This window comes from Nematolebias whitei, chromosome 4 (genome assembly GCF_014905685.2).
Source record: "Nematolebias whitei isolate Nwh7 chromosome 4, NemWhi1, whole genome shotgun sequence".
Taxonomy (NCBI): Eukaryota; Metazoa; Chordata; class Actinopteri; order Cyprinodontiformes; family Rivulidae; genus Nematolebias; species Nematolebias whitei.
Window position 1 is genome coordinate 21,616,855 of NC_056501.1, and position 18,657 is coordinate 21,635,511.

Genomic DNA, 18,657 nt, shown 5'->3' on the forward strand with positions numbered 1-18,657 from the left:
AGGTAGTCTCATTGAGCCACAAGAACTCATTTTCAAGAGAGACCTGTTTAGGGAGCAGATGGGGGTTAAGGACCTTGCTCATGGGCTCAAGGTGGTGCGAATGAGGGTGGGGGCAAATGTGGGTGTTTCACCTACCCCACCCACATTTTTGATGTTGTCGGTACTGGGGCGTGACCCGGCGATCTTTCGATCGCAGGCCCACCTTCTCTAACCTCTGCGCCACCACTCCCCATGTTCTGGAGACTAATCAGAATGTTTAGATTTCTTTTTCTAATATTTACCTTATTGCATCTTTAAGATACAGTGACTAATTGGGGACTAAGGTAGTCACCTATTATTATCCACCTGACAAGGGTTTCTTAACTTTGTATCTTACTCTTCCGTCAACTTTAATGCAACCTGAACCACAATGTGTGCCCCCACAAATTTTATATCAAAATGACTGGCTCAGTGCCGTGATGTGTGCTATTACTTTTAATGGCATTTTGAGTTACCATAGTGATGTAATTTGCAAAGATGCAACTTTTATTAGTAATTTTTCATAGACTCTTGTTGCAAATCAAATGTCCAAGATGGCCACCTGAGCTAAAAAGGAAAAATACTGTAAATAAGCCATTTTTAGAGATATTGGTGTAGGGGCATGGAAGCCAACATGGGACCCGAAGGTCCTAGGTTTGATCCCCGGTCATTGCACATCTCGTGGTGTCTCTGAGCAAGACATCTTATCCCCAGTTGCTCCCCAGGCGCTTTCAATAGCGGCCCACTATGCCACCTGGTGGTGGATGGGTAAAATGCAGAGAGCCAGTTTCACCATTGTATGGGAACATACAATGATGACAATACATGCACATTATTATATATTAAGCTGGAATTTGGTATGGTAGTAGCTGAGAGCAATGTCCAATAAATAATGAATTTAAAAAAAAATTAAGATGGCCACCAAAGCTAAATTTAAATGGTGTTAACTCAGCTATTTTTACACATTAAGCTGAAATTTGGTGTGGTTATAGCTGAGAGCCAGTGTTTCCCCTACGATTATACAAGCGGGAAGCCCCACCCCATCAACAGAGAACCCAGTGCCCCATCTACCGAACTTCGTGCCCCCCACCATATCCACCTGTCGGCACTGACGTAATTATATATATATATATATATATATATATATATATATATTGTATATGCATGTTTCTGTTCAGTGCCCTGATATGCCTTCTGTTGTGACTTGGTACTATATAAATAAACTGAATTGAAATTTCCCCCTTTGTCAAGAAATTCCCTTTTTTCTTCAAAAAGGAAATCTGTTTGATAAATAAAAGGGAAGTGAAAAGAGGATTTAAACACAAATAAATCCTGTAAGTTGTTTCATTTCAGCCTGTTTTCTCTCAACTTTGCAACAGATTAACAAAAGAGCAGCAGGTCCTTCCACAGACAGCTGCAGTTTGTCTTTTAACATGTGTTTTTAGTGCTAAACATTTTTATATTAATTACTTTTTAACAGTTTTTCACAAGTACTATTTTCCCTCTTTAGTTGAATTCAAGCTTTTATTTTTTTGAGTTATTTTTAAAATTTATCCAGCCATCACCCGCTTCTTCCTTTTCGGGTCACGGAGGTCACTGGTGCCCATATCCAGCCATCACTGTGATAGAGGTGGGGGACACCCTGGACAGTTCTCCAGTCCATCACAGGGACACAGAGACAAATAATAATTCTCTCTCTCTCTCTCAACTAGGGACAATTTAGAGTTACCAATCAGCCTAACATGCATGTTTTTGGTCTGTGGAAGGAAACCAAAGTATCTGGAGAAAACCCACGCATGCACAGAGAGAACATGCAAACTCCACCCAGAAAGATCCTGGGCCGGGATTTGAGCCTGCTGAGAGGCAACAGCTCTACCAACTGAGCCACCAAGCCGCCACTATAAAGTTTAATAGAGAAAAATATAAAATATAAAACTTCTGCTGAAAATCAAAACAAACTTCTTGCCTCATGTCAGGTTAGTGCACTCTCAGTCTTTGGAACTAAAATCTTGTTAAAGTTATATTTTTGTGCTGGTCATTTGAACCATTTCAACATTTCAGTTTTGTAGCAGCTGTGACCCAGAAAGGAAGAAGTGGGTAAAGACGGATGAATAGATAGTTGTCACACAGAAACTAACAAGTTTAAAAAGTTTGAAGGAAGAGTTGGTTCATGTCAACTCCAATTTGTGATTGCATGGATAGAACATTTACCATATATTAAGTCAACACCTCTATAGCAACGTTAGATTTTATTACGGTTTGTTGGAAGTTTCTGTTAAAAGTTAAATTTATCTGTACATACTATACTTCTTTTCTGTATCCAGTAAAACAATGATGCTTTCGTCTGTCATCTTCTGGACAATGGCTGGTTTGGCGGGCCTACAGATGTCCGCTTCATCTTTGTAGACCGTTCATCCATGAACCTTTCGTCTGTCCCAACAGACCTGCCACAAACAGCCGAATATCTCGACCTTTCATGCAACCACATACACCAGCTCCACAAAGGAGACTTTAGAAACGTCACCCTCCTAAGTCTCTTAAATGTGTCGTGGAACGGTTTGGAGCTGATCGATGCAGAGACGTTTGTGGACACGCCTCATTTGAAACATCTGGATCTGTCACACTATACGCTGAATAACAGTGCTACACAGGAAACCTTGTGGTGCTAAACCTAGCCTGGAACAAGTTTCTGAACATGACGCTGGGTATGGAGTTCACTTTTCTGGTAAAACTGAAGAATCTGACACTTGGAGCAAAAAGCATCCTTGTAGGTGATTTTAAGAACGTTGTTGGAGTAAAACTACAAAGCTTGACCCTTTCCTTGGAGGAGGAACATGATTATGAAGCAGTATTATAGTCTATTAATCTTTGAAATTACAGTCAAATAATTCAGAATTGGAAACATCAGACATAGAGCATGAAGAAAATGGCAAATGTTTTCATCCAGGCTAGGCTAGCTAGTTAAATAAGGCTGTTTCTATCATTTTCCAGGCTTGGAACAACTCACTCAAAAACATAATCGTGTAAAAGAATGCTACATTAGCCAATATTAAACCTCTACATTTTTGCCTGACACAAAAAAAATCAAAGGCCAAAGAGATATGATTAGTTAAGAGAGGACGTGGAGGTAGTTGGAGTGAGGACAAAGGACGCGGAGGACAGAGTGAGATGGAGGATGATGTGGCGACCCCTGAAGAGGGAAAAGCTGATTCAAAACATTTGCATGAGTTTGTTGAGTCACTGTTTTCTCAACCAAAGTCTGTGTTACTGCATGAATACTTTGCGTTATACTTTGTCATGTCTCTCTAAACTAGACGTGCTGAAGCGGGTAGTAATTTGAATATTGTTTACCGGTAGTTGAGAAATTGACAACAAACTAAACAAACAGAAAAAACTACAGAAATGACCAGACTGTCCCTTTAAATCCATTTGTTTCTCTGGAAACTAAAAAAAAAATGTTCTGCTTCTTTAACTCTGCTTTAAGCTACAACAGCTAATTTCTAATCGTGTTTTTATGAGCAGGTTAGGATTTTATATGCTTTCATAATATACAGATTAAATAACAATTTAACCATTCAAGTGACATTTAATGGAAACATATAAAGTATCAATTGAATTGTAGCAAAAAACAATCAACTTGACCAAAAATATATACAAAATGCATTTGATTCTTCTGACATTAGCAACTCACAAACAACATGAAACATTGGAATTAAGCACATTACTGTAAGTTAACACTCAAACATTGTTCTGTAAGGAAAAAGAAGACAAGCTGTACGTTGAAAACAGAAGTACAATATATCCAGTGTCATCCCGAACACTTTTAAGGCAAAAGGCTTGGGCTTGTCTTCTATAAGGAGTTAATGACAGACAATAAAGAAAAAAAAAAAACTCAAAATGTGTTCATTTTTTGGGGATGGAGTAAAAAAAACTTAGTCCAACTTGATTAAAACTGTACAATAATTATCTCCAAGTCAGATGTCAAGGAAGGGACTGGATGATGATGATTTTCTCGTTAATGCAGAAACGGTGGAGCACAATGAGCAAGTTTTCCCCACAGCGAGACACCTGTCTCTCCATGGCCAGACGGAAATCTTCCTTCACTCCTTTGGTGATCCCTCGAGTCACTGTGTGGTGTCTGCAAAAGGAAGATTTTGTTTCTTTTTAATATAAACATTACCATGATCTATCTGACCTACTAAAGTCACGGTAGCAGCACATTACTTTTGCCTTCCACACATAAATCAGCCAATTTAGTTTAAACATATTAAACTTAATTAAGCAAAAATCATATGAAACATATCCACAAATGAAATGAGATCAAGTATCATGAAACGGCAAAAGCTAAATTGACTGTACAACAACACCAACATCAGCCTTGTAGAACGACAGTGATGGCCACAGAAAAAAGGAGCAATGACTCAAAAACAAATGCTAACAGGAAATCAAAGGACAACTGACTCTTGATGTAAAATGACAGGCCCAAATTAAAACTTGGGGGGGATGACAAGCCTTGAAGCTGGGAATGAAGGACAGGTGACTGGTGTGAGGGAGGGAGGAGATGGGGACTGTGGGAGGAGGGGCCTGGGGTACCTGTCCATTGTCTGCACCCCTTGTAGCAGAAGGGTGTTTAACTCCACCCCCAGGGCGGGGCTAGGGTTCCTGAGGGATAGCAACATTTAACAACTCTGTCAGTGTTTCATTCAGGAGTCCTAACTGCTACAACAACACCGTTATATATTTGACCAAACGCCCCTCGCCTTTACAAGGCCCGCTCCGTTTACAGTTTATGCATGTATGAGCAAAATTTTCCCCACCCGCCAAGTCTACGGAGATCATCAATAAATAGCAGTGTTTGCTTAAAAAACACAAAAACAAAAAGGGGAAAGTGCAGTTAGCATGCCAAGTGAGAAAGTTTAAATGGTGGTTTGCTTACTTTATCAGCATTCCCTGATTGGGCAGCAGCTCCAGCTGAATTCTGCCCCCTTCTGGAGTACGCAGGTAAGCAAACTCCTCCAGCATGTCAATATCTGAGTAGACTTATGAGCTCATGGAAACTAACCTCCTGGACATGACAACACAGTCAAGTTTATCATTAGTGCCTGTAAACATGACCTTATCAGTTTCCACTGTGTCATGTTTGTCTGACTGGTTACAGAAAAGGATACTGGTGACATAGTTGAAGAAGTTCTCATATTGGAAACTGCCTTGCTGACAGATTTTATCCACCGCCTTCAAAAACAGCATCTCGCCCTGTGGCCAGTCATACTGCAGGAGCACCACCACATGGCCGAGAGACAGGTCGTCCCGACTGTCTGTGAAGGCTCGGAGCTGAATACACCAAGTGAACATAAACAAAAAAAATAAATAAAAAAATACTCCAAAAGTTTGCTGACAAAGATGCAGCTCGGGAACTTTGATGAACTCCACAAATTTGACTTGCTAGAAGTACCTTGAAGGAAGCAAGCATCAGCTGGAGACAGAAAGGTAATACAGCTTTGCTGGTGCAGGGGAGTAATCGTAGGTCATTACCTGGTTCAGACAAAAAAAAAAAATCTTTCCATTATTTATCTAACACTATAAAACTTTTATGGTATATATCCTGTATGTAAAAATAACAATTTTATAGTCATAATAACGCAAACTACACTCGTACGATGTTTCTGAATTACTGAATTGATACAAACAAATCAAAACATCTATGATAAAGACAACGTGAGTAAAAAAAAAACGGATGCAACAGGTGAAGCTACCTTTCCTAGTTTTGGTTTTCACTCTGCTCTGATCTTCTGTGGACTTGACAGGCTCTTGTGTTGGAGGAACAAGTCCACTGGCAACATCAAGCAGCTTCTCGCAGGCCATCTGTTTATAACAGTTCAACCCAGAACATACATGCATGGAAGAGATACATTAAAGTTCAATAAAATTCGCTGGTTGTATTTTTGTGATGCATTAATATCTTTTTGTTAAGACGAACCATTTTTAAGCTTTGACAAGGACTCTTCAGGGAAAAAAATAGACGATTTATACCTAAACACATAAGCAAAGAACTGCATGCTCTTCATAGACTGTTTAACCTACTGATTCTAACCAACCATGTGTGAACAACACTGCCACCTTCAGCACAATTGATACAGTGCATCCTTTTGGTTGCTAAAAAACCCCAAAGGTTCCTTCATTGACTTTTGGGGGATAATAAACATATTGTAGGAGCTATTTGTTCATTTTTTTTGTTAAGTCTTTGAATTTAGTTTGATTGGTTTGGTTTGATTTTTAAATTCGTTTTTTTTGTTTAATTAAAATTGTTTAGAATAAATTTGTGGGTTAGTAATTTTATAAGTTTATATACAATAGTCCCTTGCTACTTTGCAGTTTGATTTTAGTGGAGTTGCTCTTTTGCAGTTTTTCAACGATTGTCAACTTTAATATTACTCAAGTGATTGGGACGGTATGGGATAAAAAAAATTACGAAAAAAACTTTGGACAGGCGCCGCCATTTTGTAGTTTTCTTTCAATAAGCCTACAGTGTAATGCCAGTCAAAAGAACTACACTACCCAGAAGCCAACAGTGCTTCTGGCCACTGCTTTCTGCTGAAATGGAGGGATTGTTTTGCAACACAAATCTACACTATCTATTAAGAACTGGCAAGAAAGTTGCAAATAATCCTGAAACTTCCTGAAGCTCAGTTAACCACATGCACATCAACCTGGACGGGATGGTGGGCTTTGTCGCAGCTGGGTAGGTCTGCATAACTGGAACAGAGCAAAGGTCTGCAAAGCTGGTGAGTACAATTTTACAGTACTGTACAGTACATGTATGTACTGTATGTTGTTAAAACTACATAGGTTTAAGAGTTTACAACACTGCAAGAGTGTGGGTAGGGTTTATAAAGCCTTAATATATATATATATATATATATATATATATATATATATATAATCTAAAATAAATATAGCGTTCCTATTTCATGTTTTTTCATCTATTGCGGGGGGGGGGGGAGACATAACCCCCACAATAATTGAGGGACTACTGTATTTTTTTATTTTTGTTTGGAATGTGAGTATGAGGTATAAATACGTAAACTTTAGGGAGATTTCGAGGTGCGTGGGTGGTCATGTTTTTTTTTTTACCAGTTGGAGGTGGTGCGACGAGGCGAGCAGTCATGCAGGAGCTAGAGCAGGAGAGGCAGGAAGGGATCCTGTGATATGTAGCACATTGTCTGTCTGCCAACTTAGAATAAACCTACTATAAAACTGCAGTTTTTTGGACCCTTCCTTTGTACTGCATAAACCTCAAACCCATGGTGCATCAAGTGATTGAGTTATTTTTGCCTTCAGTTAGATAATTTTTATTTATTTTCTGGTTTTCATGGTCAAATAGTCACTTCACATATTGTTAAAATATCACAAGTATGCTTGTGTCTTTTAAGAACAGCTGAAAACAACCAACTAAACCTTAAATATGAATGATTAAAGTACAGAAGTATAGTCTAATGCACTGTTTGCTTGGTCTGCACTCAAAATATAAATACTGTATAAGCAAGGTGGTGTGCATATGTTTACCCTGTACTCTCCCAGTGCGTAGTGGCAGGATGCCTGCTGTATGAGGGCCCTGTGGTGCTCCAGACTGGCCTGACCAGAGGGACTCTGCTGGCCAGGCTGAGGCTGTTGTACTGCAGCCATCTGATGCAGGCTGGAGATGGCCTTACGATACTGACCCTGGAGATGACAAGAAATGTAAACAGTCAGTATTTATAAGGCAGATATGTAGAAAAATATATAAAAATGTACAAAGCAAGCACCAAGTTTTATTTACTTTTTGTTCCCATCTTAAAATGAACGTCTTTCTAAATCCTATTCTTTGCTGTATTTCCTCCCCTAAATTTTCATTTAAAACATTAAAGCAAAACTCAGTGCAGCATATGCGACTACTGAGAATTGCTTTTTAATTTTGTAATAACATTTTTAATATTGTAATAACTCTCAACATAGGTCATTTTAGAGCAGTCCTCATTGTAAAATTACTACTGAAATAAAATTGTGAGAATGAAAACAAACCTGTTCGAGCAGATACTTTATTATCACAGAAAGCACGGTTAAAAACGTCATAAGCGCCAAACACACAAAAAACAAACTGTGACCCCCCTACCTGGTAAATAATCATGTCCGTGAGGAATATTCTGAACCACAGCCAGTTGTCTGTCTTCCATGCAGCACAAATTTTTTTAAACTCTGAAAAAAATCAAAAAGATAAGTTAATTTAAAGGAATAAATAGGATTCTATGTTGTATTTATAATACTTTAAACTCTAATGAAAATGAAATAACTACCTACACCTTTTCTAGATGGGATAGATCATTTATGATAATGTGGATAGTCTCTCGAGATGATCACACAAAACACGAACATCAGTGGTGCTTACCAACTTCCAGATTATCATGGGTGTGAAGGAGGTCCCAACTTTCTCTTGCTGTGCGGAAACTCTCCAGAGTCTCAGACCAGCTGGGCATCTCAATCTTGTTGACAAAAATGTGTCGGCCTCGGCCTTTCCCTAAACCCTCATCATCATCTGAGCTCTACAAAATGCACACAATACAGAAAAATACACACTGTGGTCATGTGTGCATTTAAAGTACATGTGCAGTATTTTTTTTTAAATTTTAGTCATTTTTGGAGTTTCTGAAAAACTGTAATTAAAACCAAACTGTTTTTAAATCTGTCTGTACCATCGTTTTGTCTCTTCCATCAGTCAGTTTGCGTTTCTTATGCGTGTGTTTTAGAGTTCCTCGATCTATCTCCACATCACTGAACACTGAACTCAAATCCTCCACCAAGATCCACGGCCCTGAAATCACTGCACCAACTCCTGCAAACAGAAACAGAGGCTTAAAAATGACAGAGCTCAAAAACCAGTAGCATTAGGAATACATGAACAAATTGTCAACTGCGTGTGCATAGACAGAAACTGACCCTGGAACAGTGCAGGTTGTACAGCTGAGACATAGAGGAAGGCGCTGCGGAACAGCACGAGTGCTGCGCAAATGACCACCTGACTGCAGCAGCGTGACCTTGTCTCTCCTTCCAGACTGGGAAGATACCGGCACAGCTCCTTCACTCTCTGCAACATGTCCACATAACTCCTATAGAACATATAAACACAAAACAAGCTCATTTACAAAGGTTATTGTCTAAAAACTACAATAACACTTAACTACCATAATTTGTGAAAGACTGTAAAGAAATACCAAATCCGGTTGCACTGTTTATGGCTACACTACGTTCACTCAGTAAACTACCTGCTTAGTGTATATTCTCAGAATTGTCTCTGAGCACTAACACTTAGAAAAGAGGTAACTGTGACAGGCAAAGTGAGAGTTTACCTTTGCCCTTTGTCTCCCTGCCACTCGCAGCGTGCACCAACCACAGAAACAATATCAAGAAGCCTTTCCCAAGGTTCTGCTACCAATGAGGATTTTTCTGACAAGCCATCTATCAGATATCTCTGTGAGCCACGAGAAATGCCAGGTGATTTTAAAGTCCCGCTGTCTTGAGTTCCTAAAAAACATTCAGGTAAAATCAGAGAACTGAATATAAAATTAAAATTAAAACATCCAAAGAGTGGAACTCTTGAAGTGATCAAACTGAGTTAGACAGTTGGAAATCAGTAACATGAATATTTAGTAGTGTCATTGTACCTTGTAACTGCACATCAGGTGATGGTCCACGAGTAACATAACCAATGTAGAACTCAGCAGCTTTTAGGATATATTTCTGCATTAGGCTTGTTGGCAGACGCATGTCCATGTTGTTTATAACCAAAGGAAGAACATCACACACTGCATAAAATACAAAAAAATATACATATTAACTGTTTATTTTTAATAATTTAACTTAACGTTAATTATATCAACACTGACCAAAAAGTTTTCTGAAGCAGTTGACAGGTGTTTCCGCATTCTCTGATGCCTCTGCCTCCAACAGCGTCTCTCCTAAATTAACCTAACAATGTAGCAGATTGTTACACTTCAACGTGTTATACTGGAGTCACAGCTCAAAAACACCAGAGTTAATGTATTACTACGCACCCCATGTTGAACCACAGACTCTGGAAAGCGCTTCAAAAGGAGCAACAGCATCTCTGCTTTCTCCAAAGTGTTAAAACACTGCTCTGTGGCTTTCAATAGCATTTCACATTGCACACGACCAGGCAATGTCTCAAAAAGTCCTGCATGAAAACAATAAGATGCAATTTAAATTTCCAAAACATGTCTCATACGGCAGAGTTGTTGCGATGTGCATTAACGCAAGTGTGCACATAACTCCACTTACCTCTTAGAAACTGTGCATGTTTATCCTGAGAGTCACTGCGCAGAGCATTTGTGATCACACTTATCTCACGCCAAACAACGGGCTGATCTGGAAAGTTTATAAACCTAAAGAGTTGACAGATTATTGGCATGTAAGCACAGCATCAACACATGGAGACATAACATGAAAACACACACAATGTTGTAACTCACATGTCATACAGCAGCCTCCCTGCAGAAGCTGTCTTCTCTGCATTGCGTTCAATGATGTACATTTCATACTGTGAAAAGTTTCAAGATGTTCATTACAAAGCTGCAATTCAATCTAAACGCAGTTTAGACAGCTAACTTGTATTACCTGTATGCTGAAATCTGATGGGTAAAGAGTTCTAGCTGTTATGAGCCAGGCTTTGGCCGCACATGTGTCTTCAGAGACCAACTCTCGGGCTCTTTTGACCAAAAACTCGCAGTCTTTTTGCGCTGACATTTCACATTAATTAAATTTGGTAGATGAGAAAACTACCATACGTGAAAATAGGCCAGAACACTGTGAAACATGTAGCTCTTTTACATGCGAAAACATCAGAAGATAAATTAAAAAAAAAAATTGTTCTCCGCAAGTATTTTGATAGCAGCTAGCTTTTAGTTATCAACATTTCCTTTTACATCTTTGGGAGAACCATTTAGCTTACAGCACACTATTATTCAATTATATTACATAAATATCAAATTTCAATATTATATTAGCTATATATAGCTACATAAAATTAAAAATACCCCTGAGCATTCGGCAAAAACTAGCTTAGCTTTTATTTACCAGAGCGTAAGGTTCTAACGTTACGACATTACGTCACTTCCTGCTTTACGACAAATGTTCAACGGTAGCTTTCAAACTAGAAAACCTTTGCATGTGTGTGTGAGCCAAATCCATCTATGATATAGCTCAGTTATAGTATCCACTATGCATGTCGTTCAATACTGTATACTAAATATGTAAATGTGAAATATATCTGATATTAGCAGCTTTATCCATATATTTCAGAACTGCAACAGTGCACATGCGCAGACGACGCAGCGCTGTCACCTACTGTTGCTGTTTGATGGTGGAGCTCCAGACACGACCTACAGCATTGGCCCAAAATATCCTGCAAAAAACAACACTTTATCTGTCCAGAAACAGGACAGCAACAGACTTGTGTACCCTGCAGGTAAAGCCTCGTTTATAAGCTTAACACTTGCGTGACCAAAATTGCGAACGGCTCTTTTGTGTCTTTAAATTTAGTTGTAGTCAATCAGCCCCTAACGCTCTGATTCTGAGCAAGCTAGCTAACTTAGCATGCTAGGCAGTTCTTTGCTGACGCTTAATGAAGATTAAACAAAAAATAGTCCTTACATATGACTTAAATTAACTAAAATCACTGCTTCTAAGTACATTACTTGCAGCACCGAGCTAAAAACATTCTGTGTGTGGCTGAGCTTAGCATTAGTCTTGTTTTTTTCTTGTTTGCCTTTTTATTTTCACATTTCTTGAACTTTTTAGTTGTTCTGGTGGGAATTAATCTCACGTCTCACTATGAGATCGCCTAATGTTTACTGTCTTTTGCACAAACACGAACAAATCGACAAGTTGAGTTTAAAGTTGAGGAAGCAGCACTTACAGGGCGTGTTAATCCCAAGATTTGAGTTGTTTTCTTCTTTTCAAATCTGCTGATAGCATTTTGTTGTGTGTGTGTGTGTGTGAGTGAGAGGGAAGTACTTCACTGCTTGTCACTGTGACATCAAAAAGTAAAGAACTAGAGAAAGTTTACTATCCAAAGTAATAAGCAATTAGTGATAGGACTATTTAATTTAGTGCTGTGTAAGCAGGTGGCCTGTATTCATGTATAAAACATTAAAATCTACAGAAAACCTTTCAGATATAGTGTGTAATGAAGTTTATGCTTTGCAAAAATTCCAATTTACATGCATAAACTTTCAACAATAACTGGAAATTCTGTGTCATATAATATAATATATATATATATATATATATAACAAACCCAGGAGAATTTGAAAAGCCATGTGACTTATTGTATTACACTAAAAATATATCATAGGTTTTCTGGTATCTATAGACACGTGTCAGTCTGGTTTGTCATACTGGCCTGAAGCTGTGTGTAAAGTTTTTGTTTTGCTACGGTATTCTAGCTTTGCCACAAACATGATGCAGGCAAAATAACCAAGTATGTTCTTACGCAGCTTACTCGCTTACAATATTTAATGGGTTACTTTTAACTTAAGTTTGGGGTTTGTTTTTATTGCCGCTGGTGTCTCCTTTTATTGTCCTTTTTAAAATAAAATGAAGGACTAGCTTCTTTCATACTACCAGTAATAGAGTGGATTTGAAAGGTAATAATCATGTCATTTACAGGGTTCTGGATGCACGTACAGTGTACTTTTGTGTAACCGTATGTGTCTTAGTAGTTGGACTGTCTATCCACGACTAAGGCCGCCACTTATCAGGCTGTTGTGCAACTCTTATCAGCTGACAGATGAAGCTGCGTGTTTGTTTAAGTTTAGGACAGGTGGTTGTAACAGTTCAATCTGCTTTAGACAGAGTTTCTTATCAAATGTTGGCAGATACTAACTCATTTAGGATGTACAATAATTACATGTTACACTATAAGCTATGCAAAGAGTAATGTCAGTTTAATAAATCACAAGATTTGTAATGAATTGTATTCAAGTGTTATTTGTTAGGGTTTTTGTACGTTCTTTGGACAGATAATGGTGCTAGTGCATATGCACTGAATCGCTTTTGATTCTTTTCTTTTTTTTTAAATAGTCCTGTGTCTCGTTGCACAGCTTTGAAAAACAGAGGCTTAATTAGTCTGATTTTGTCTGCCTCTTAAATTTGGTGCCAGGGAATGAGAGACACAGGTATATGGTTACCGTGGTTACCAATGAGTATCTGGCAGCATCTTTAGCATGTATTTTGAATGATCTTGGGTTTTTGTTGCAGGTTTTATTTAATTTATACATCAACATTCATGTATTTTTCCTTATCTTAAATTAATCTAAGTATGCATAATGGCAACCTTCAAAAATGTTCAGAAATTTTCTAGTTTATATTACTGTCCAAAATTGAGCTATTTTATATTTTTTCTTCCTGTTTTTTTTTTTATTAAAAAAATTAAAAGGTCAGTATATTTCCATTGTAACCATTTCTAATTTAGCAAAACCTTTTAATTGTAATTGTTTTACAGTTTTTATGTATAAAAAAAAAAAAAAAAGCTGTAAACACGTAATATCTTTCTAAATTCTGTTTTACAGCCGTTCGCAGAACGTTTATTATGTTGGAGGATCAGACCGTGCACTGAGCCTCCCATGGCTGTCAGCACCATGGACTCCGAGTCAGCCCGGACACCTCAACCCCAAGATGCCCTGACAAAAGGACGCCCTTCCCTGCTGCCTGCTGGGATTCTGAGTACCAAGTTGGGTCCTCAAGGGAAACACTATGTCTGTGGTTCCATCGCAGCTTTCACTAATATCGTGATCACCTTCCCCATTCAGAAGGTGCTCTTCCGACAGCAGCTGCATGGCGTGCTGGTCACTGAGGCGGTGCAACAGCTCCAAAGGGATGGGCTGAGGAATCTTTATCGGGGCCTACTCCCCCCACTTCTTCAGAAGAGCTCTACCGTGGCCATCATGTTTGGCCTTTACGAGGACTTCTCTAGAGTGTTACTTGACCGTGCAGGGGGCAGCGGAGTGCCAGTACTCGTCACGAGAAGCTTTGCCGCAGCTTTGGCAGGAACTGCAGAAGCTATCCTCACACCGTTTGAGCGCGTGCAGACGCTCCTCCAAGACCACCGGCACCACGGGCGCTTCAACAACACAGTCCACACTTTCCGGACACTTCTAACAGAGTACGGCGTCACAGAGTGTTACCGTGGCCTCGTCCCCATCCTCCTGCGTAACGGCCCTAGCAACATACTCTTCTTTGGGCTACGGGGGCCGATTAAAGAGATGCTGCCAGAGGCTACCAACAAGCCGGGTCACTTGGTTAATGATTTTGTGTGTGGGGGAGTGTTGGGGGCAGGTCTCGGCATTCTGTTTTACCCGCTAAACGTGGTGAAATCCCGAGCTCAGTCTCAGGTGGGCGGAGCCTTTCAGCCGTGCAGGATAGTGTTGTTAACAGTGTGGAGAGAGAGGGGTGGCAGCGTGGCCAAGCTTTTCAGAGGGGCCCATCTCAACTACCATCGGTCACTCATCTCCTGGGGGATCATCAACGCCACCTACGAGTTCTTGCTGAAGCTACTATAAAAGCAGGAGTTGATCAAAAAATAACTAAAGTTGTGATAAAGAGAAAGTGTTTAAAGGGACCGTTGATGTACTGTTTAGAAAGAGAGGTCGCAGAGTGAAGTCTGGCACTGTTAGCTGGACCATGTACAAGAAGGTGCACGTCTGCCAGAGGCCAGACGTTTGTAAGATAATCACCTGCCATTGTTCCTTTTCATTGTCACTGTATTTTAACCAAGGCACACACGAGTCTGTTCAAATCTTGTAGGGTCCAAATGATAAACCCTCGTTTGCTAACGTGCACCAAAAGTTGGAATAGCATCTTTGTTTTGTTCGTTTTTTTACAGATTCAAGCAAAAATTGCCTGATTTGATGAAGTGTTTTTATGTTTATGTGCTGTGGTGTTTACAAAAAAAAAGACATCCACCAGTTTAGCAGACCAAAAGCACTTTCTCTGTTGGGCCTAAATTCTGCTGCTTTTGTGCTTTTCACCATCAAAGATCAACCGACACACACTCGACCTCTTTTACTTCTCGCCTCCACTTACTGGGAGCACGAGCTGAAGAGATAAGACGACAAATGCCGAAGAAATTGTTCAAATGAAGCTTCCGGAAACGCTATGGAAAAATGTATCAATCAAACCAAAAACGTAAACGTCAGGGTTAAACAATGTTATTGTCACACGTGTTCGTGTGAAACATAGATGCAGTTTGTCGTGACATAGTTTGTCAAGTGCCACAGGAAAGGTGTGTTACTTTAGACAAGTGCTGGTTTTATGTGTCTGAAAAATGAGTTGCACCCAAATTTTCCTCTTTTTTTAAAAGGTTTTTAAATAAAGTACAATTATATTTAGACTTCTACTGCAACAAATGAGAGATACATAAATTTTGATGTGCACTTTTTTTTTTTTTCCTTTTTGAATTGTTGCTGTAACATTGACGGTGCTCCCACTGTGGTGTTTCCTCCTCCTCACGCTTGCTCTCCTCTCTGTTTGTAACATCTGTTGACATAATGGGCTCAAATTTCAAGCTTGAGTAGATGCAGTCACCACGACGCAGCTCTGAGCGCGTACGGCAGCCCAAAGAGGAAAGGCACGCTGCTCCGATATATCTGAGACTGAACAGTAATGGTAGTGAAGACACGGACAGAGGGTAATGTTCAGTGGCACAAACGGCTCAAGCTGCCATGTAAATACATCACTTGGCCTATTTCTTGAGTTCTTTTCATCATTTTTTTTTTTTACTGCCATGTTCTTTAGGATCGTATAGTATTTTCCTCTACAGAAGCAAAGTTTTATTCTGTTTTTACAAAGGAAATGCCCTTTCTATTGTTAAATACAGTTTATTGTTTTCTGAAGAACAAGTCACTACATTGTTTTGAAAATGTCAGATGAATTACAGCTAAATCAAATATTTGAAATCAGTCTAATAAAAGTACAAATAAGTCTTACACTGGTATGAGGATGAGTGATGACTATACTGAACAAGAGAAATTGTATTACCTGTGAAACTTGCGTGAATGCTCTTTGCAGAAGAACTTGTTGGTTAAACAGCTGAAATTAGCTAAAAACATGCTGAAATGTAGCTGAACTGGAAGAACAAGCCTGAGTTAGCAGAAGGAACACATACTGGTACATGTATTTGCTGAATTAGGGTTAAATGTGGAGAAATGAGCATAAAATAAGTTAATTAGCACAAAAAATAAATTTGGAGGAGGAAAAAAAACAGCTGAATGGTATTTAAAGAAGAAGAAAGATGCTTAAATTACCAGAAGGAAGTGAAGAGAGCACAATTGTGTCCAATTAGGCTAAAAGAAGCAGAAATTGGCACAAATAAGTGGAAATTATCTGAAAAAGGCTGAAATAAAAAAATCGGCTCACTAAAAGCTAAAAAAGCTGAAAGAATCTAAAATTATGTAATATAATATTAATAATGATTAAAAAGCACATTTTTGCTGAATTAGCTGAAAATGTTTAAATGAGTGCAAAAAATAGGAAATTAGTTGAAAAATGCTAAAATTAGCATAAAAGCAAAATAGCTGAAACTTGCAGAAATGAGCTGAAATTAGCAGAAAGAAGTTCGAAGAAGCACAAAAATGTTGTAGTTAGCAGAAAGGAGCACAAAACAGCGGAAAAAATGTTTAAATTTGCACAAAGAAGCTGAAGTAGCACAAAATGTGAAAGGAGCAGTGAAAGGTAAACAGATCTAAAGATATGAAGGATGTAAAATGAGCTCAATTAATTTTATATGACCAAAAAAAAAAAAAATGTCAGAAATGGCTAAATATTTTAAAAAAAAAAACAACTAAAGTTTCACGAATATCAGAAGCTCTCTGAACGTTTTGATATGTTTGTTGAAATAGCACAAAAATTGTGGAACGAGAAAGATGCTGGAAAACATACTGAAGAAAATGGATCACAATAGTGTGAATGCTTCATAAACATTCACACTATTGTGGCAAGCACAGTCAATGCTTAATGTAATGAAACTGTTCTGGGAACGAGATCAGGCTGATAAACTGAGAGCATTGTCGTGTGCTGCTGCTGCATCAAGGAGTCAGACAGCAGATAAAGATCAGGTTAATGACAGTCTGATGTGGGGACTTTGGATCGAGAAGGGTTGAGCTGCGGTAGCTACAAAGCCTCTCACCGGCTTTCTCTTTAACAGGTGGCAATCTCAGGGTGAAATCTTAACTATCTGTTTTAGTAACACGAGTGAAGATGTTCACTTGTTTTCTGTATGTTGTTCCGGGACGTTACCAAATGAGGACATGCAAAAATGAGGGAAAGAACAAAAAACACCAGTTCAAAGATAAACACTGGCTTTGTAGACGTGCAGCAACTTATCACAGAGAAAGAAATCCTCCAATAATCCTCATTAAGTGCTTTAGAGGTTCAGACGTGCCAAAACAGCTCAGCAGTGGAAACAGTTTGGATTTATCCTGTTTATAAAACAGAACATAGTTTTTTTCAATTAAAAATGCTGAAAGGCCATTAAAACACCTCAAGATTTAAGAGGCATACTTAGATTGACATGGGTACATAAAACTGCACGTGTAATTTACAACTCTGAACAAAACTTTCAGTAAACCCACTCTAATAAGGTCAGTGTGTCATTTATTCCCAAATAATAAATTGGTTTGTTACATTAACTTTGTCGTTGCTTGTGTAGAACGTATGGAATTCAGTTTGGTTTATTGCACAAAGAGAAGATGAAGACACGGGCACTCCTTGTTATCTGACCCTGCCTCATAAACAATAAAACACACACAAATTAAAAAGACAAGACCTCAAAGGATTTTATGTCAAGGCTGTGATGGACAATGTCGTGGCAAGTGGAAAAAAATGGCCTCAAACAAGAGACCTGCCTTTTTTTTTTGTTTTGTTTTGTACAAGTCACCTTTAAAAATCCATTAATTTTTGAAAGATTAAATATTCATCTCTGCACACCAGCTGTTTCTGAATACTTAATGAATACTTCATTTTGGTTAATCTTGTATTTGGCTGATTAGCCTAAACGCTGCCTGTTGTCAACCCCAATTCTCAATACATTAAAATGTGTAAACTAAATAAAAACAATGATTTATATATTTCACATCACCTTTTCTTTCTTTTACTGTGAAAATATAGTAAACATTAAAAGTTGAAACTAAGAGACTATCTTTTCTTATTTTTTTTGCGAGGGGAGGAGAGAGCTAGGTTTTGAATTGCATAACAGCAGCACATCTTAAAGAACAGGACACCAAACGGTTTAAAAGTAAGTGGTGTGTATAAGAAACAGCTGGAAGATAATTTTGCCACTAGATAGATTATTTAGCAACAGATGAGAGGACTATCCTGATGCATGCTCAATAATCCAGGTAGAAAAATCCAAAAAAGTTCAATCTGGTCCTCTGGACATTCAATCCAGAGGACCAGATTGAACTTTTTTGGAGATGAGAGGACTGTTTATAAAAAAATATTGGGGCCACATCACTCAGAAGTAAAGATGCACAGAGGATCAACCACTCTGGAAAAACTCTGAAAATAAAGGTACAATTTTAACACAATGCTCCT

The 18,657-nt window shown here is 38.6% G+C and overlaps 2 protein-coding genes across 2 annotated transcripts; one reads left to right on the forward strand and one right to left on the reverse strand.

Moving 5' to 3' along the window:
- Nucleotides 1-3,999: 3,999 nt before the first annotated feature.
- ints10 (integrator complex subunit 10) lies at nt 4,000-10,870 on the reverse strand. The gene is made up of 17 exons (XM_037675858.1): nt 10,684-10,870; nt 10,539-10,606; nt 10,348-10,451; nt 10,104-10,243; nt 9,936-10,017; nt 9,714-9,854; nt 9,399-9,573; nt 8,989-9,158; nt 8,745-8,884; nt 8,441-8,594; nt 8,168-8,250; nt 7,582-7,737; nt 5,772-5,880; nt 5,471-5,550; nt 5,187-5,349; nt 4,955-5,048; nt 4,000-4,156 (listed from the first exon to the last, which is right to left on the reverse strand). Exons 1-17 carry the CDS (start codon nt 10,810-10,812, stop codon nt 4,000-4,002), a joined length of 2,145 nt encoding a protein of 714 aa, XP_037531786.1. The 5' UTR covers nt 10,813-10,870.
- A 547-nt stretch (nt 10,871-11,417) lies between these two features.
- Nucleotides 11,418-15,336, forward strand: slc25a51b (solute carrier family 25 member 51b). The gene is made up of 2 exons (XM_037675857.1): nt 11,418-11,533; nt 13,638-15,336. Exons 1-2 carry the CDS (start codon nt 11,426-11,428, stop codon nt 14,625-14,627), a joined length of 1,098 nt encoding a protein of 365 aa, XP_037531785.1. The 5' UTR covers nt 11,418-11,425; the 3' UTR covers nt 14,628-15,336.
- The last annotated feature ends 3,321 nt before the right edge of the window (nt 15,337-18,657 follow it).

Excerpts from the sequence above, each read along its gene's own strand:
- ints10 (XM_037675858.1), bottom strand. The coding sequence starts at position 10,812 with ATGTCAGCGCAAAAAGACTGCGAGTTTTTGGTCAAAAGAGCCCGAGAG. Across the intron at positions 10,452-10,538 it reads GGGAGGCTGCTGTATGACAT|GTTTATAAACTTTCCAGATC; the intron begins GTGAGTTACAAC and ends TCAACTCTTTAG. Across the intron at positions 5,881-7,581 it reads ACGCACTGGGAGAGTACAGG|ATGGCCTGCGAGAAGCTGCT; the intron begins GTAAACATATGC and ends TGTTATAAACAG.
- slc25a51b (XM_037675857.1), top strand. The coding sequence starts at position 11,426 with ATGGTGGAGCTCCAGACACGACCTACAGCATTGGCCCAAAATATCCTG. Across the intron at positions 11,534-13,637 it reads CAGACTTGTGTACCCTGCAG|CCGTTCGCAGAACGTTTATT; the intron begins GTAAAGCCTCGT and ends TCTGTTTTACAG.